The 20,169-nt window shown below is 46.4% G+C and overlaps 2 protein-coding genes across 7 annotated transcripts in view; both read right to left on the reverse strand.

Annotated features, from left to right (window-relative positions):
* Positions 1–7,367, reverse strand: part of mgat3b (beta-1,4-mannosyl-glycoprotein 4-beta-N-acetylglucosaminyltransferase b) — a 48,880-nt gene extending 41,513 nt beyond the window's left edge. For 2 of the 4 annotated variants that reach the window (XM_079159140.1, XM_079159138.1), the window contains exons 1-3: positions 7,247–7,367; positions 6,899–6,928; positions 1,329–2,111 (exon numbers count right to left, since the gene is read on the reverse strand). The gene's annotated coding sequence lies outside the window, so the exon portion shown is untranslated. The remainder of the gene's footprint in view (positions 1–1,328; positions 2,112–6,898; positions 6,929–7,246) is intronic. The other 2 variants (XM_079159141.1, XM_079159137.1) reach the window with 1 other exon arrangement.
* The window catches only part of tab1 (TGF-beta activated kinase 1/MAP3K7 binding protein 1), an 80,707-nt gene extending 60,538 nt beyond the window's left edge, over positions 1–20,169 (reverse strand). The window contains exons 1-11 of one of the 3 annotated variants that reach the window (XR_013767087.1): positions 20,120–20,169; positions 19,336–19,466; positions 18,940–19,093; positions 18,567–18,662; positions 18,099–18,225; positions 16,517–16,633; positions 16,014–16,125; positions 15,089–15,233; positions 14,427–14,640; positions 14,165–14,318; positions 11,723–12,998 (exon numbers count right to left, since the gene is read on the reverse strand). Coding sequence is in view for 2 of the 3 variants with exons in the window: in XM_079159143.1 (XP_079015269.1) it covers positions 12,764–12,998; positions 14,165–14,318; positions 14,427–14,640; positions 15,089–15,233; positions 16,014–16,125; positions 16,517–16,633; positions 18,099–18,225; positions 18,567–18,662; positions 18,940–19,093; positions 19,336–19,466; positions 20,120–20,152 (1,518 nt within the window). In the remaining variant the exon portion in view is untranslated. Of the gene's footprint in view, positions 1–11,359; positions 12,999–14,164; positions 14,319–14,426; positions 14,641–15,088; positions 15,234–16,013; positions 16,126–16,516; positions 16,634–18,098; positions 18,226–18,566; positions 18,663–18,939; positions 19,094–19,335; positions 19,467–20,119 lie in introns of those variants that run through there. The other 2 variants (XM_079159143.1, XM_079159144.1) reach the window with 2 other exon arrangements.

Raw genomic sequence — 20,169 nt, forward strand, 5'->3', positions numbered from 1 at the left:
TCGAACCATCTGAAGCCGTGAAGTGAGACCAAGGCCTCTGCTTCCACACGATGAAGCATGTACTTCCTGCTTCCAGCTCACGTTCTTTCCCTCTCTGCTCTCTGTACAGCCTGGTAGGCTACAGACACAAGTCCAACGTTTCTGTCCAAACAAAGTTAAAACTAACAAAAAACCCACGCTGCCGGTTCAACTGGACTCAAATCTAGAGCGGTGCGTCTCCTCCACACGGAGACTCCCTTTGGAGCGATTCTCTAGTGATTAGCTGTACCTGACGTCTGCGTCTTTAGAAACCTGCATCCATCCGGAGGGAACACACTGAGCGCGCTCACCGGCGGTGACTTGTTTCACACATTCACAGCCGGGAGCTGCCAGGTCCAGCTCGGCTCAACGACGACAACACACAAAGAAGAAGTGCAAGAAGTAGCGCCAAACCTGCACTCGACTGCCTGTCAGCGATCCGCTCACCGACGCCCTCGTTACTCAAACCCACCCGGGACCCTGGACCCGTACCTGACCCCTGAGCAGCGGTGGTGCTGGCATGTTAGTATTTCGGTTTGACTAGATGGACACCGAGGACATCGGCTCAGATGACTCGGACGTGAGGCGACGTGTAGCCTGAACATAACAAAGCGGAACGGGTCGAAAAACAAGCAGCCGAGATGGGGATCGAACCCTTTCCTTTTTTAATGTTACACGCTCGGCCTTAAGTCCTGCACCACCGTCCAGGACATGGACTCGTTAGGCGATTATGAGACAGAAATGTAAAGAAAACTGTAGTTTTGCGTCTGTTTTGTATTTCTTTGTGACATGTTGGTGTCTCTGTGTAGCGGTTTTGTATCTCGTTGCTATTCCTTTACGTCTCTTTGTAGCCGTTTTGTGTCCCTTGTATCGGTTTTGTATCTCTCTGTAGTAGTTTTGTGTTTCTGTTGTTTTGTATCTTTGTGGTAGTTTGGCGTCTCTTTGTAGCGGTTTTGTATCTCGTTGCTCTTCCTCTGCGTCTCTTTCGGTGACATGTAGCCGCCTCATGTCTTGTGTGTCTGTTCAGTTCTCATCCAGAGTTCCTGGTAAACTCTCATAAGAGTAATAATCTCACATGTCGCCGTCCAACAACGTCACCAGATAGAATCATGAGAAGACAAACTGAGAAGCAACTTCATCAACCTCACACACACACACACACACACACACACACACACACCCTCCCCCCCCCCCCCATTACATTGCAGTCTTGAACTGTATGTGTAATGGCAGGGGGCTTCACGTCACAGCCTTGCCCCCCCCCCCCCTCCATATCCCAGAATAAAACACAGCGGAGCATCTCGTCTTACCCATCTGAGCCTGTGTCGGATGTCTTTCAGAGGTTCATGGTGGATGAGAGCCCTGCTGGTCCGGGTCTAGTCTGCTGGGTTTTGCTGCAGATGCCGCGGTGCCATCGCACTGGTGGTGCCTGGAGTCTCGGTGATAACCGGGGGCCCGGGTCTCTCTCTCTCTCTCAGCCGGGTTACTCCTCACCAGTCATCTCGCAGTGTAGGTCCCCCCCACCCCCCCACCCCCGTTCTGTTCCGGTTTTATCCACCGAATCGGTTGCAACGATGATCGTCCCGAGCGGGACCTGCAGGCGGATCCCGTCGGTGTCGGTGATGGCTCAGCCTCCTCCTCTCCGTGTCCGCTGGTTCCTCCTCCGACGGACCGAGCTCAGGCTCGTCCACACGAGATTTTAAAAACAGAAAGAGAGAAAAAAAACCGCGGCGCTGCTTGCGGTGCGCAAAAAGGATGAGCCAAACGGCGCAGAAGAGGATGGAGATGGAGAGATGAGGGGGTCGGCGGCGGCGGACGGGGGGGGGGGGGGGGGGGTGATCGCCGCTTTCTGCCGTTTCTATTCGCCGTTTTTCTGTCGTGTTTACGACCCGCTGTCGCCTCCTCCCTCCTCTCTCTCTCTCTCTCTCGCTCTCTCTCTCGCCGCGGTGCGTCTCCCTCTCTTCCGCGCTGCGCTCTGCACCCGGTGTGTGTGACGCGTTTTCCACTAGCAGGAAAACAAGACACCCCCTCCCGCTCCCGTCTCTCCGTTACTTCTTCTTCTTCATCATCATCCTCCTTGCTCCCCTTTCGATCTGCGATCACACATGCACGAAGGAGGAGAAGACGAGTGTGTGTCTGTGTGTGTGTGTGTGTATGGGGGGGGGAGTGTAAGAAAACGAAGGCGATGGAAGGAGGAGCCCCGACAGCAGAGAGCTCCTCCCCGTTATGCTGCTTATCAGAGGAGAACGGTGGGGGGGCGCACCCATCATTGGTTGGTAGTGCAGTGAAGCTGCTATTGTTATATTATTACAATCCTCTAGATGCAACCACAAACAAGTTCTGCAAAATACAAAAACATAACTAAAAGTGTGTGACGTCATCAGCGCCCCCGCGAGGTTCGTGATGCTCATTACGCACCATGTAATAAATGCTGCATGGACGACAGAGCTGTGAGTTCAACTCTCACTGCTGCAGACATTCAGCACAGAAACGATCTGAATTTATTCTCATGTTTAATATTCAAACACATTTATGCATGCAGTTCACCTTTGAGCCACACGAGGGAGCCCGGATGTTCGTATGGATCTGTAGCCGTTTTATGACGTTGAATCTAACGTGAAAGGCTGGAGGACATTCTGAGGTTTTAACTGATGGAAAATGAAAAGAAATCAAGAACACAGAAGTTGTGATTTCTTTATGTCTACTAAACGGCTGCTTTACCTGCTGAAGGTGACGAGGAAACGGCAGTAAAGACAGTCAGCGACGTTCATTCACAACGTCCTGTTAGGTCGAGTTAGTTTGTCAGGTCCCAAGAAGACCAGCGGGTCTAAAGAGGGTGAGGTTTTGTCTTTGATGCTAACTAAAGGTGGAATGACAACTTCTGAGTCCGTCACATGAAGCCTTTGAGCATCTAAGCCAAAAACGCTGCCAGAGGCGTCTCTACTTCGCTCCACCACATTCCAAATATGGTCACTTCCTGTTCACTGGCTGCAAAAACAACATCAGGTCATCTTGTTCTACATCTTGTTCTACATCTTGTTCTACCAGTCTGTCGTGGTCAGTGCACTGTTCTGCGTAGTCTGCTGGGGGAGCAGCACTAGAGCCGGAGACACCAACAGACTGAACAAACTAGTTAAGAAGGCCGGCTCCATCACTGGCTGCAAACTGGACAATCTGGAACAGGTGGTGGAGGAGGACTCTGAAGAAACTATTATCCATACTGGATCACCAGGACCACCCTCTCCACCACCTACGACAGGCTCTCTTATCAAATAACAAACACAAACATTCAGTGAAAAACAACACGATTCCTCGTTTTTTAATCCGTCAGCAGAGGAAGTCCTGTACTGTGGTTTGTTTGAGCGAGCCGGATCCCTTTAAGAGGCCTCGCGGACCCTGGTGCAGGTCTGGAAAGTCCTCCAGCTTCTGTCTGCTGGTGTCTTCCAGCGTGATGTTTAGTTTTCATGCGAGGACGTGTCGATGTCCATCGCTCATTCGTCACACATGGAGGCTTTGAATGAGCGCTAAAACACAGCGCTCCGTGTTTACCGACGTCTCTCCGAGAGTAACAGCCCGTGAATCACGAGGAGAGGGTCGGCCTGGTGACTTTGTGCAACCGCAAATGGTAACGATTGTGTGTGGCAACAATTGTTATAATGGTTGTTTGTGCTCTCTCTGTTTAAGGCTGAGCATCAGGTTACAGACTCCGGCCTGCAGCGCTTCACTCACGTGAACAAGAACTCAGGTGCTCGTTATTTGGCAGCAGTGATACAGAGGAGACTTAACAACGGTGTGTGTGTGTGTGTGTGTGTGTGTGTGTGTGTGTGTTCGGTGAAGCCTGTTACTTATAGAGTAAATACAGCTGGACGAGAAGATCTCCTTCCTCATCTTCACGATGCCTTTTTTTTAATTAAATATTGATATCAGCCTGTCGGCACATGCAGCCAGACAGGAAGCAGTCCGTGAGAGGAAAACCTGGAGACTCATCAAACCTGGAACATGAAGTGAAAACCTCATCCAGCTTTTCACTTCTGTATTTTCTGAGAGTTTATTGGCAACCAAAGAGGAGTTTAGATTGTACAGTTTAAAAGTATTTTACAGACTTGGGTCCAACATTTTTTAATACTCGCTATAATTAAACATTGTAAATCACAAGGAATAAATAAAAACTCAGTATTTTAGTTGTCTGAACCGAACTAAGTAGTTTTGTTGTCTGAACCTAACTAAGCAGTTTCCTGTGAAGATGGAAGTTTATTTTGAAAAGACTTTATGTAACGAGTGGAAATTGACACAACAAATCTGCTGTTTTAATTTCTGATGAGCAGAGAATCCGAATGAAACAGCGACATCCTGACAAAAGTGAATACGGACGAACCTGAACAATTGAAACCTTTAACGCAAAAAAAAAAAAAAGGTCAAATTTAAACCGGTTATTGTAGACGGGCACCAAACAGCCAGCTTCTCTCTCCACGTATGAAACCCGAACTGCTCAAGAAGAGACGAAGCGACACACACACACACACACACACACACACACACACACACACACACACACACACACACACACACACACACACACACACACACACACACACACGACTTTGATGTCTGCAGACAAACTGAACCGGTACTGTTGGCCACAGGTTTCAGAGCTTCCCTCAGATAACATTCCAGAGTGACGAGACAGAAAAGTGGAGACGGAGCGTCCGACTGAACTGGAGGCGAGTTTAGAGAAGACGCGTAAAAGAAGCAGCAGATAATACGCCGTGTGTTTCATCAGGACGACGAACTGGAAAGATTCATCTTGAAAGAGGAACGGGTCAACTTTTGGGGAAATGTGCTTATTTGCTTCTTTGCTGAGGTTTAGATGAGAAGGTCAATAAGGCCGGAACCTGGAGACGCTTAGTGTAGGAGACATTCCATGTTAGTATTTAGTTATTATATATATATATACATACATACACGAGTAGGCAGGTAGAGGACCAGCATGCACCAGGGTTTTTTATCAGAGCAGGAGAGGCAGCGACAGGATTTTCTTTGTCATTTCTTTGCTTGTTGATAATTCTGTCCGGACAATGAACTTGTTTGCCTTTCATTCATGTTTGCGTTTGCTTTTTGTTTGAGACAAATGGCCACTACACTGAGGTCAGCATGGAGACTGGAAGCAGTGACCCAACCCAACATATCAGGGGTCGCTAACAGGTGGACCGCGGTCCGGTTCCTATATTTATAATTCAAGTTACGATAATTAATAAATTCTCTAACGGAGCGCTTCTATTTTTTACCGGCACAGCTTTTCCAGCCTGTACGGCACTCGTTCAGCGGTCCAGGAAACACAGACTACATGCCATCACATGTGTTGTAAATCATGTGTGTGTGTGCATTCCTATAAGCGCCGCAACTCCAGTGACATTTGCACACACACAGGAGAGAGACCCAACAGTCGCAGAAGTTATTTCACATTGTGTTCTCTAAGAAGAGAAACGAGACCAGAAAGACCAGAAAGACCAGAGAGACCAGAGTCTTCAACCGGACAGACTCGTACGTTAAAACCAGGACGTCTCACATGTTCAGAGACCGTGATGTGAAGCGTCACTACGAGACAAAGCACGACTCTTTTGAGCAAAACGTACCCACTCACGTCTGAAAATAAACAATCTAAGAGCCCAAAATGATCAGAATCTAACACATGACCAACAATACTGTGAACAGAGAGAACAGAGCTGAAACAAGAGGTTTAATAATAACCACAGATAAAGTCCAGGCACACTAATGTGTCTTTATAGAAGATGAGAATAATATGGATATCGTGGCTTCTTTGATTCACTTCACACCTGATTGAACTGAGTTTAAAGCTGCAGGACACCTGTTGGTATACTTCACTATATATATATATATATATATATATATATATGGGACTAAATCATAGAACAAATGCAAAATGCCCACTTTAACAGCTGTAGCAGCTTTAATTCAGCCAGCGAGAAACAAAGGGCCGACATGCAGGATCTGTATTCAGCTTGTTATTAATATCTATACAAAGATATTTAGATATGAACGCAGTTATCATCCAGTAAGAGACTCAAAAAGTCTGAAGGATCGGCCGTCACCTCCAGAGGATAAATCGTCGTTAGCCGGTTTCCAGTCTTGATGCTAAGCTAACCGCTAACTGACTTCAGCTTCATATCAAAACAGACGCGATGCTCTTTTGTGTAAATCTAAGCAAGATGGCCGACACGTTGGGGACGGGCGGATGGATACTTTTAATTCTCATTTGGTGTCTATATTCCTTTAACAATATATCGACGTGAACATTTAAATGAATGCAAACGTGGGCGTCTGCGTCACTTCTAAAACAGTTTGTGGTGAAACAGCCACGTTGAGCTGGTGTCACATCTTCACCATCAAACATGTGATCGAACGGCAGGAAGGAGCCGATCGACAAATACACAGAAAGACGCAACAAACAACCTCCTGTTCAACATCAACAACACACCATGAAGGTTCAGAGACATATTATTAAATCACAGTTTTACTGTAAAATACTGGACTATTTCTTTGACACAAACATTTTCATTTAATTGTACTGATGTGTGATTTAGTATTAAATGTGTTAGATAGCCGGTATGTATGTTGGTTCTTAGTGTAATGAGCTTTTATTAAATTACCATTTATTTTCTAACTAAAACCACATATAAATTTAAGAAATTATTGGTATTATTATTATATATAATAATAATATATTGCCCGTCTAACAGTTCAAACTGTTCTCACGAGCAGCGATAGAATGAATAACTTCCTGTTTCTGTCAGATGTTGCTGTAGAATATATGAAAAGATCAATAAGCAATAAAACGTGTGAGTGAAGAAATGCTTCCTACTTTTGATCACGTGTTTCTCTCCACCGCCGCCTTTAAACACAAAAACACACAAACAAGACCACATCTGATTACACACACATGTAGAATACAAGTAGTCCAGCTGAGTCCACGCTCAGAGACTAAAGGACAAACACTTCATTCCACACACACACACACACACACACACACACACACACACACACACACACACACACACACACACACACACACACACACACACACACACACACACACACACACACACACACACACACACACACACACACACACACACACACACACACACACACACACACACACACACACACACACACACACACACACACAGATCATCTCGTGTGTATTTACCTCTCAGATCTTCTTCACTCTCTTGTTCACTCTCTTCTTGACTCTCTTGTTCCGTCGCGGAGGGATCCAGGTGAACGACACGCGGCTGCCAGGTGACACTGACGAGCCATCAAAAGGTGACCAGAGCCAGGTGAGCGTGAGCTGAGCAGCCCAGCCTCGCGCACGGCAGATATGACGACCTCATTGGTCGCGTCTCCGTGATGAACACACCCACAGAGTGGCAGGTCCACGCTGTGGTGCGGCTGCAGCGCTGACTGACAATAATAATAATAACAGAAAGGTTAGAATATAATCATTAACTTCCTGCTTTGCGTTCATACGTCACGCTTTTATTTGCAGAAAGAAGATGATCATGAAAAGCTGTTCAGTGTGCTGCACAACATATAAACAACATTAATACGGCCGGGCATCGCGCCAGATCAGCCTAAAGCTCCAGGGTCAGGTTACAACCGTTTGTCAAACTAGAGAGACCAGGGAGACCAGGCAGACCAGGGAGACCAGGCAGACCAGAGAGACCAGGCAGACCAGGGAGACCAGGGTCTTCAACCAGGACCGGACCGACTCGTGCATCTTCATTCTTCAGGTCAACGCAGTGCGTCTCACATGTTCAGAGAATGTGAAGCGACACGAGGAGACAAAGCAGGACTCTGAGCAGACGTTCCCTCACAGCTGAACTCAAGTCACAGAAAACAAACGATCTGGGAAACAAATGCCCGACAGAGAGAGAAGCTGGAGGCGCACAGGGAGCCACGAGAGGAGCGGGTCGAGCTCCGCGTCGCCATCTGATGGACGGACCGAGGAGAACGTTGGATTTACTCAAAGTACCGCACAGGTTTGAGGTACCTGGTACTTCTCCTCCAGACTCAGATGTTGTACTTTTTACATTATTTGAGAGCAACCGGTTATGTTTTAATATCAGGATTAAACATATAAAACATGTGATCGGTGAGGATCATATTTGGAAAACAATCAAATATATGAAATACGGGCACGAATAGAAACAAACATGAGACACAACGACAACAACCGTGTGTTCTAAAGAGAAACAGACCATAATTTAAATGTGATGCCGTCCCTCCAGGAGGAAAATTTATCGTTTCGTTGTTTTGGTAAAATAGTCGGCAGCAACGTAGCTCAGGGGCCCGTCATCGTGCTCAGGGGCCCGTCATCGTGCTCGGGGGCCCGTCATCGTGCTCGGGGGCCCGTCGTAACTTCCTTCCTTGCGCTATTGGCTGGAGGCACTGTTGAGGTGCCCTTGAGCAAGGCACCAAAACCCCCAAAGAGCAGCTGGACTCCCGGTTGTCATGAATCAACAGGCTTTTCCTTGATGGCATTTCATTCGCTTCCTACGAGTTCATTGAAGACGTTTCATGAACATCACGCCTCACAATGAGACGTTTGTCTGCACGATGCCAAACAGCTCTGTGTGCACTGAAGACCTGCTGATACGACGTGATTATCTTTCTCCCTTTTATTACTTGTGTGTGTTTTCTAATCAGTTCCCTGATTATGACATGTAGGGATTCATATCAGTGTGAAGTTAATGAGGGAATGAGATGAACTCCTGAAGGAAGGAAGGAGGCTGGTAGTACGAATCCTACAGACATAAAACTACTACACGTTCATATAGAATCACTGACATATTCCCACGGGTAACGTTTGAAAATGTTTCTTTAAGAAGAGACACTACAGGTGAACAGGGTCAAATATTTCCATGAGACGTTTACAAGGATTTTACATATTATGTTTAAATATGCAAATAAAGCATTATCTCATTAAATGAGCTCATTTTCATAAATTTGGATGAAGCCCGGTTCAAAGTTCTCATTTCATGTTGTTGACATATTAGAGTCAAAGGTTTTACTGATGATATTTCAGTAAAACAGCCGTAAAGAAATCATTTCCTCCATGTTTTTATTAACCTTCCTGTTATGTTGCGGGTCAAATTGACCCGTTTCAAAGTTTGAAAATCTAGAAAAAATATTTTAAAGTACTTTTTCTGTATGAAACTTCTTCTGCTTGCCTTAATTAGGGTAATCAACGTGAAAAAAATCAAATAAAAAAAAATCATGTATGTGCAACCCCCCCCTGCAGGTTTATATAACAGAGATGATGTTCGGGTCAATTTGACCCGGCAGTGAAAGTGGAGGCTATAAGGGGTCAGAAGGGTCAAGTTTAGACCATTTCTTTCTTTGAAAATGTGAGACAAAGTATCTCTTACTCCTCCCAACATGTTTCACCCCATTTCACACACACACATACACACACACACACACACACACACACACACACACACACGTGCGGTCTCACTACCGCACCTGTGCGAGAAAGATACTATTTTGGCGAGAACCTTTTTTTTTCTCGCGGGAAAACTCCGCCCACACTTAGCAGGAGAGGGGAGAAACATACGAAAGGGTTGCTTGTGAGTCCTACCAACATTACACTGCAGATACATGCAACACAGTAGCTTACTGGAGGACCACATGAGCAACAGAAACAAAAGGATGACAGCCCTGGAGGCTCTGGAGCACATCCTTGATCACAACAGTGAAATAGAGGAGGATGTGTCCGAACATGAAGACCATCTTGAGGTCAATTCAGATTACAATATTACTGATTATGAACCATCAGATGAGGAAACTGATATATCTGTTCCTCCAAGCGAGACATTTGTGTCAAAAAATTGTGAAATACAGTGTTCATCCTCACCCAACACACGTATACCGAAAATATTATAAAGACAGTGGCAACATGTATCAGCACAAAGCACACCGTGATGACATGTCACTCGTGTGCTGTGTAGACACACACACACACACACACACACACACACACACACACACACACACACACACACACACACACACACACACACACACACACACACACACACACACACACATACACCTCGTTCACTGTGTTCATATCTTGTTAATTTTTGTAAATGTCTGTTCCTTAACACTATAAGTAAACATGAGTACAGTTTAATTTCAATACAAATCCTCATGACTCATTTAGCTTGATTTTGAGTGAGCGGGTCAATATGACCCTGAACAGCAGAGGTGTCTCATCTCCATTTATCTACATCACCCCATGAAAAAAATAATGTTTCAAAATGTAAAAATAATTTTGAGAAAAATACATGTTATGGTAGACTAATGCAATTTACATCTAGGCTTTTCCAATGTACCTAAAAAATTGTTTTAACATGTATTTTTCATTAAAACAAGTGAGTTATCCTCATTGAACTATGATCTATGGAGGGGTGAATAACTCCATTCCACTAAATACTGATTGAATTGTTAGTAAGGGTGTTGGTGATGAGGTACAAACTATATTTATTAGGATTTTTTGGTTTCTGACAACTTTTGGATGATTAAACATGCACCGGGTCATATTGACCCGCGAACATCATGGCTGTACCTAAGAAACGAACATAACAGGAGGGTTAATAAACGTATAGATGAGTGTGTGAGTGATGAGTGAACCTTCAGCACATAGAGAGGAGTGAACGTGTGAAGTTTGGTGTGTGTAAGAGCTGCTGAAGAGGAGATTTATCATCAGAGTCTGAGAACAAACTCATTGAGAGAAAACGTCCTTTAAAGAGACGTTTAGTTCATTACAGACATTTAGAGACTCTACAGGTGAAGAGTTAACACATGAACTCATAGATATCACCATGAACCTTCACCACTTCATCACTCACACTAAGAGGAGGAGTTACTGTGTTACAAGTTTTTAAAGAGAACAGAGTGAAGTCTAATGAACAACACCGGTGTATTAATAACTGGTGTTTTGAACGTTCATACGAGTGAGGAGACTGAAGAGTGACGCTGCTGTGTCTCCTTCACTCAGCTCCTCCTGTGGACCACGTGATGGTGCGTTAGATTTCTACACCTCTGCGTTATGAACACGGCCTCACACAGGAGCCTCCTCCTCATTCCTCCTCCGCTGTTTGGTGGATTTTTAAAATCGTTTCAACCATACACGTACAGCATGATGCTCGGGAGAACTTTCTGTTTGCGCTCACATGATTGTTTTAGAGTCGTCCCCTTAAAAGAACAGCTTCAAGATCATTTTGGGTTTTTCCGGACAAGTACCTCACATCCTGAAACGAAGACGACCTTTAAGTATTAATTATAGCTACAAGAGTTCTTCTGTGGACTTGTGTTTGGAGAACACGTAGAGAGAAGTTGTGTAGAAGTCTATGAGAAAATGTCTCTACTTCTCTCTTGATTTATTACCTCAGTAAACATTGTAAACATGAGTTTATGGTTTCAATCTCTAGTTTCAAGTCTTCTTCAATACAGCATGATGTTCATTTAGTAAATGATGGTCCATTTAGAGTCACACAGACCATAAAGCAGGGGATGCTTTAGGGGCGGGGCTTACTGTGATTGACAGGTCTCTACGTCACTCCTCCTCAGTCCTAATATGGTCACTTCCTGTTCACTGGTTGCAAAAAAAACAACACACATGGCGACGGCGAAATCCAAGAAGGTGGATCATATTTTATGGAGAAAATCGCTACTTTTAGTTCATCTATACGACAGCGGCGTGAAAGTGAAACTGTGACGGCCATGTTTGATGCAGTAGTCATTCGGTGTATTTGTACTCCTCTTTATACTACTTCTTGTTTCCAAACACAGTAATCCCTCACGCACGCAGTAGCAGAACGTTGTGCACGTCGACCTGCAACGCAGTTGTTTTTAATGAAGCCGACTTCCCTTCCTGAGATAAACTCTGCTGCTTAAATGCGTTTTAACATCCTCGTTTGTTTGAAAGTGACGCCTCATCAGAAGATCTTCTGATGAGTCACCGCTACCTTCACGTAGGATGAAAATATATATATATATATATGAATATATTATTCAATCTGTCGACTGAGACCCTCCAGGAGGAAAAGCGAGACATCAAACTGAGTCATGAGCAGATATACTTTCATTACAAGTTAAAAAGTACTTTCAGAACATCTTTTTGGATCCGTTCTCACGTCATTGACATTTCCTGTTGTTACATTTATCCACCATTAAAAAGCACAAACATCATTTCACGGTTCCTCACCGGCTCCCGGGCTCAACAGTAAGTGAGTAAAACACAACATCTGGCTCGTAAATCTACCGACGTGTAAAGTCAACGTGATGCATTATTGCACACGCTCAGTGTGGAGAAGGAAGACGACGTACGAACATTTCAAACCGTCCTGGAAACGAAGACGAGAACTCCAGATTCATCTCCTTAAATAAAGATTAAACATTATTAACTTTGGTCTTTTGTTATGTGATAATAAATAATAAAAACATTGTATATGGGGGGGGGGGGGGGAGTTCAAATTTACGTTGAGGAAGCAGATTTGTGACCCGGAGTTAAAAATGAAACTATAAACGTTGTTAATGACCTCGGTCCTTCCTCCGTGCGTCCCCGTGCACCGTCGGGTCACTTATTGGTTTAGTTTCAGTAAAAGCATTTCATCCCCCAGTCCGTCTCTTTCCGACCGGACCCCCCCAGCGTCCTCCTTCACTGGGGTCCCAGTCCCCCCGGTCCCCCCAGGGCGCTCTGGCCGTCGCTGTGGTCGCCCCCCCACAGGCGGTAAAACTGACTGAAGTCCACGTAAGGAGGGACCCGCCCCGTCTCGTCCGGCTGAGCCGCCTGGCTGCCTCTCTGCCGGAACAGGTTGCCGTCTCCGGAGCTGGAGCTGGAGCTCTGCGTCTGGGTGTTGGTGGACTGGAGGGTGGCTGTCGGGCTCTGGCTGCTGGGGAGAGAGGAGGAGGAGGAGGAGGCAGGTACGAGGGTGGGGATGGAGGAGGAGGAGGCAGGTACGAGGGTGGGGATGGAGGAGGAGGAGGCAGGTACGAGGGTGGGAATGGAGGAGGAGGAGGAGGCAGGAACGAGGGTGGGGATGGAGGAGGAGGAGGCAGGTACGAGGGTGGGGATGGAGGAGGAGGAGGCAGGTACGAGGGTGGGGATGGAGGAGGAGGAGGCAGGTACGAGGGTGGGGATGGAGGAGGAGGAGGAGGCAGGAACGAGGGTGGGGATGGAGGAGGAGGAGGCAGGTACGAGGGTGGGGATGGAGGAGGAGGAGGCAGGTACGAGGGTGGGGATGGAGGAGGAGGAGGAGGCAGGTACGAGGGTGGGGATGGAGGAGGAGGAGGAGAGGAAGGGGTCCGTGTCGAGGGTGGAGAGGCAGAGGAGGGAGGTGGAGAGAGGGAACGGGCGGGGGGGAGGAGGCATGGTGGAGAGAGAGAAGAGGGAGGCGGAGAGGGGGAGAGGGGAGAAAGGGAGTTCAATTATGGGCTGCATTATGTCAACGGAGGCCTGGCAGGTAGAGGGGCGAAACGAGCTACAGGAGAAAAGAAAGGAAAGGAAAGGAGAGGACAAGTGTAGGAGACAGGACGGAGGAAAGACAGATACAGATGTGAGTCAGACAGACAGGACGGAGTGAAAGTCACCAAAAGGAGGACGAGACAGAGACGTGAGACTAGTACGTTTATCAGTTCCTAATCGGTACTTTTTTATTGTGTTGTGAGAATGAATTAAGAAAAGAAAGGTTCAGTTTGAAATACTCCTCCAGCTGTTCTTGATCAGCCTTCTGTGAAAAGGACGCATGAAACAATGAGGAAGTGAAAACCATGCCGACACATAAATAAGCATCGCAGTGGAGGGACGCAGGGGAGTGAACATCAAGCGAACCCAAAGTAAACAGAGCGAGCGAGGGAGGAGGGAGTTATCTAAAACACAGCCAACATAAACGGAGGGAGGAATGAAGCTCACACAGTGAAAACAACAGCAGAGAGAGGACGGAGGGAACATTTAAGTTCAGGCAGCGGAAACACAACGAGAGGGAGGACAGAAGTCAAGCTCACTCAGACCAAACACAGGAGGAGTGAAGGAGGAACCAGCAGTGAACAACAAGCTCACCCTGGTGTGGGGGTTCCTTCCTCCAGGGTGGAGGCGGTGTTGGTTCCGTTGGTGAGGGTATTCTGTGAGGGCATGACCAGTGAGAGGGTGACGCTGGTCTTACTGGTGCTCTGGCTGTTGGAGTAGGGCACCGACACCGGGTAGATACGTCCACCTGAGAGGAGGACGGACAGGAAGCCGGCTTACATTCGTATCAGATGTTTAAAGCAGTAAAGTTTCCCATAAAACCCAAACCCATCCCAGAATGCCCTTCTTCCTTTACCCTGCGTGGGCGTGAGCGTCCCGTCGGCCAGCGGGTAGTTGAGCGTGCGGATGAGCAGCGTCATGTCCTCGTGCCGCGAGCAGAAGGTCGCCCGCTGGCGGCCGGACACGTAGACGTCGTGGTGCAGACGCTTCACGCGCTCCACCACCGACTGAGCCGCCGCCTCCAAGACGCTCTGCAGGGCCAACTCCGCCGCCACCATCGCCACGATCTCCTACGGGACGGAGCGCAGAGGAGGAGGAGGTTAGAGAGGAGGAGGAGGAGGATGTTAGAGAGGAGGAGGAGGAGGAGGATGTTAGAGAGGAGGAGGAGGAGGTTAAAGAGGAGGAGGAGGAGGAGGAGGAGGAGGAGGAGGAGGAGGTTAAAGAGGAGGAGGAGGAGGAGGAGGATGTTAGAGAGGAGGAGGAGGAGGAGGAGGATGTTAAAGAGGAGGAGGAGGAGGAAGAGGGTGTTAAAGAGGAGGAGGAGGAAGAAGAGGAGGAGGAGGAGGAGGATGTTAGAGAGGAGGAGGAACTAAAGAAGATGATGAGGATGAAAGTAAAGTACAATAAAAACAACAACAAAGTGGTGAGAGCGTTGGCTGAAGTGGGCGGTAACTACCAGGATGGATCGGCTCAGCTGATTGGATGAATGGGCTCACCTGATTGGATGAATGGGCTCACCTGATTGGCTTGTTCGGGGCCGTGGGCGGCCTCGAGGGCGTTGATGAGACCTTCGGACATCAGCAGCAGGAAGCCCGTCACGCTGTCCAGAGAATGGCTGCCGTGAATCTCCGGCTCGGCGATCACCGGCCTCGTCTTAGCCGCACTGAAGGAAGACGGGAGGAGATGCAAGGATGCAAGAGCAGAGGAGTTTAGCAGGGATAGGGAGGGAGAAAAGTGGACGAAGGAGAGACACACCTGACCTCAACACATTGAAACTAAATCTCTTTCCTGCCTCCTCCTTGAAGATAGAGAGCATATTGAGTTTTATTGAGGATCGTAACTGGAACGACTCGTAGATATCTGAGCCTGAGGTGCAGACAGGAACCGGGAATGAGAGGTGAGGGGCGGGGCTTAAAGAACTAACTCTTTAAAAACACCAAAGTCTCACAATAACACAGACTAACTACACCAGCAACCACCGTGTTCTAAGAGGAAGATTCTTTTAGGAGTCTAAAATACATCAACAGCAGAACATTCCTTTGAGTTTCTCCATCTACTGCAGTAAAACACTGACTATGGGGAAGAACCTCTCATAACCACACTTATAAACTTCCACCACAGTTCAGCTTCACCCACAGTTCTTTAAAAACACATCTGCTGTCTGAACGCTAACTAAGAAGCTACATCTAGCGGAGAGTTATCTCAGACGGGAGTCTAGATTTGACTAACAGACGTAATGTCTTGTTTGTTTAATCTGCACATTAACAGAAACCTGAATACAGAAACAGGGACTTCACTGTGCCGGGACAGGAAGTAGCTTGTTTGTTCAACTTGTTTCAAAAGACTGTTGGCCGTATAGATTCTGCTGTCAGATCTGTGCATCCACAATAATGAATAATAATAAAGAAGAAACCAGGAGAGTAAAGAGTTCACAGCGTTTCACCTGAGCAGCTCGATCTCATTGTAGTTGAACTTGACCCGATAGTCTCCGAGTCTCCTGGTGCTGCTCTGACCTGAGATCTGACCCGCCTGACGGACACGAGATGAATCCACACCTGTAGAGAAGAAAGTGAGAAAGTGAGAGGATGAGGAGGAAGAGGAGGAAGAGGAGGAGACACCACCGCTAATCATGCCGACCATGACCAGATCATGTGACATGTGGTTCTACTCAAAACATCAAAATGAGAATAATTAAAAGACGGTGTGACGGTGTGATGGTCTGATGGTCTGATGGTGTGATGGTCTGATGGTCTGACGGTGTGATGTGTGATGGTCTGACGGTCTGATGGTCTGACGGTCTGATGGTCTGACGGTGTGATGGTCTGATGGTCTGACGGTGTGATGGTCTGATGGTCTGACGGTGTGATGTGTGATGGTCTGACGGTCTGATGGTCTGACGGTCTGATGGTCTGACGGTGTGATGGTCTGATGGTCTGACGGTCTCACCCAGAGCAGCCAGCCTCTGCAGCTCGTCCTCGTTGTCGGTGCTGTGTGGACGGCCGATCTGGAGAACCTGGTTCTGACCATCGCTGCTGGACTTGCACAGCAGAGCCCGGTTGGTCCCTGGAATCCCAAAAACAAACAAAAAACATTTGAGGATTCACAAAGCGAGAATGTGGACTCTGGTAAAATGAAGTTCATAGTTTTCTATTCATGTTGTGTTCCTCAGCCTTCAGGTACGGAGAGTTATCTTTAACCAAAGACATGAAACCATTTAAAATGATCAATCCTACGATCTTTAATTATTCAGCACCGGGTTTCTGAACACACCTCTACCTTCAGATACGTGGAACGGGAGCCCTCCCTACGTAGACGTAGATGTCTTTCTCTAAGGAAAACGTTTTGGGTAATATCTTCCAATAAATCCCTCTGAACGTTACACACTGTTCCTTTAATTGACGCAGCGTTAAAATGACGGCTGAGGAACGCCTCGCAACGCCTCGCAACGAGAGAGCAGAGGAGGCTAGGAAAGGAATCGATGACGTAGCGACAATAGCGACGATTCGTAATGTTAAGAGTCAAAAGGTCTTCACATGTGAGGAAATATGTATCAGCTAAATGAAATAGTTTACAGGATGTTAAACCTTTGTTTCTTTATAATACATGTAATACTTCTTTATTACATATAAAGGTGATAGAGTAGCATGAGTAACATGAGATGAGTTAACAGATTATAATCCCTCCTCTCTACAGCGGAGGTTACTTTATTGTAGCGGATCAGATCAGCACAACAAACAGGAGCAAATAGAGCTTTGAGATCATAAACGTGTGTAATCCTGACATCTGCTGGAGAAGAACAGACTCTGGTTCCATGTTCTCCAACACAGACAAAGAACACGGTAAAACTAAATCAGTGTTTCTGTCACGTTTACAACAATCACTCTGTGGTAGTGTTAATACTTGATCCCCTCAGATCAATGACACAGTGTAACGTCAACCATCAGAGTGTCAATAAAGTTTAACGTTAACCATCACAGTGTCAATAAAGTTTTAATGTTAACCATCAGAGTGTAAATAAAGTTTTACTGACTCAGTAGAACTTGTGTTTCTAGTCTCTGATCTCTGATCATGTTTCATTGTAAACAACCAATCAGAGGGGAGCTAGCAACGTTAGCAGCACCGCTAACGGCTAACCAACGAGGTTCACTTCAGTGACATCATGATGCCTTCAGGCTCTGCTCAGTGAACAAGGAAACTGGCTGAAGCTACATTATAACGTCATCATGATGTGTTCACATGTAGTCTGTAAAATGTAGTTTTGGTGATAAACTTGAATGAATCCAGTAGTTTGAAGGAGATGTTTTCACGTTAATATAAAATAGATATTAGAGATCAATTATAATGTTTACCTTCTAACACGAGCTCTAAACTCATTATCATACTTCATTATCAATAATAACGAATAGATTTATTTCATCAAATATATAAGTCAGTTTGGTTCTGTCAGATCAGACGTTGGATATCCAGACATCTCTATGAAGTGTGTGTGTGTGTGTGAGGGTGTGTGTGTGTGTGTGTGTGTTCATACCAACACTGGCGATATAGAGCTTGTTGTTGAGGATCAGAGCCACTACGGCCGTCGCTCCTCCAGACACCTCCTGCTCCAGCTCCTTCAGGCGCTCCTGCACCTTCTGATTCTGGTGGAATGACACATTCTGAGGGGGGGGGGGTAACAGAGGAGAGAATCAGCATGAGGGGGCGATCAGGAAATAAAAGAGGAATGAGCAAGAGGCTTAAGACGAGGAGGAGGAGGAAGAAAAGGAGGCGAGATGAGTAAGAACACCGGAGATGAAAGAGAGTCAGACGAAGTGTGAGAACAGAGAAAAGGGAGATCATGACGAGATGTTTTTCTGTGTGTGTGGACTTCGTTGTGTGTGGTTGAACCTCATGTTGTGTGTGTGTGTGTGTGTGTGTGTGTGTGTGTGTGTGTGTGTCTGTGGACCTCGTTGTGTGTGTGTGGACCTCATGTTGTGTGTGTGTGTGTGTGTGTGTGGACCTCGTTGTGTGGTTGGAGGTAGTTGGATAGATGTGCTTTCTCAGCCAGAGCGTCATCTATCGTCTCAAAGTAGCTCTTCTCCACCACATCGAAGGCCTGCGACAACAACAACAACACACACGTCAAACACACGCTCCAAAGATCGTAGACATGCATGTGAATCAAAGTTTGAAAGAAGTGACTATAAAAAGTGTGAGAATCAGTTCTCCTCACACACACACACACACACACACACACACACACACACACACACACACACACACACACACACACACACACACACACACACACACACACACACACACACACACACACACACACACACACACACACACACACACACACACACACACACACACACACACACACACACCTGAGTGAGGATCCTGCGGACGTCGCTGTCCGTGTGGCTGGAGTTGAGCTGTCCGAGCAGCAGCTCTGCCGTCAGACACTGGGAGGCGAAGCTGGCCACTCTGCTGCCGTCGTAACCGTTAAAAACCCCGTACAGGAAGCAGCCGTCCTCGCCTCTGATTGGTGGAGAGAGAGAGGGAAAGAAACGACTCTAAATGGACCATCATTTACTAAATGAACATCATGCTGTATTGAAGAAGACTTGAAACTAGAGATTGAGACCATAAACTCATGTTTACAATGTTTACTGAGGTAATAAATCAAGAGAGAAGTAGAGTCATTTTCTCATAGACTTCTATACAACCAGAGGAGTCGCCCCCTGGTGGACATTAGAGAGAATGCAGCGCGAGAGTCTCACCTGAACCTCAGGTGTCCGTCCTCGTTGGGGTGGCTCACCGTTCCTTTACCGTCGGGCCCGTACACACAGTTGGTTGCGGTGCCGACACCGCACATCTGACACAGCGGGAGGTCGTCTGTCCAGCTCTGATGCTGCCGAAGAACAAAAATATACAAATAAAATGTTATTCTCTATACATCTACACATCTATAGATCTATACTCCACTGATAACATTCAGCAGGGAATACACACAGGTGAAGTATTCTGTCTCTGCATATTCTAACACAAACTAACTAAACTAGTATGTTTACTAGTTTAAATCTAAACTAACATGTTTACTAGTTTAAATCTGCTCGAGGCTCCAGTTCCATACATTAATAAACCGGTTTAAAACATATATATATATATATTATTATTATTATTATTATATACAGTATATACTAATATGCCGAGCGATGTAAAGTCAGCACCAGTCACACTTTAGTCACCTCCTCCTGTTGTCGTTAACAGAAACTGCTACTGGTGTTTACGACACTAATGCATCGCTTTACGTTGAGGTTGAAGTTGGTGGCTAACGTTAGCTAGCCAATGCTAATACTGTCGGCTAAACTAAACTAGCATACAACTAAACTAGCTAGCATTAGCATCACGGAACCGAACGACATAACAGTGAAGGGAACACAGCAAACAGAGACAACCACTGGAGGAGACGAAGGACACCTAAGAAACTCTTTAAAGCAGCACAAGAGTGACATTACATGTTAGTGAGACGGACAAATGGCGGAGTTTTGTAACGTAACTTACGCTTTGCATCAAATTCCTGCGCTGGGCCGCCATGTTGGACGGTGCTTGTT

Source organism: Pholis gunnellus (genome assembly GCF_910591455.1).
Source record: "Pholis gunnellus genome assembly, chromosome: 5".
Classification (NCBI taxonomy): domain Eukaryota; kingdom Metazoa; phylum Chordata; class Actinopteri; order Perciformes; family Pholidae; genus Pholis; species Pholis gunnellus.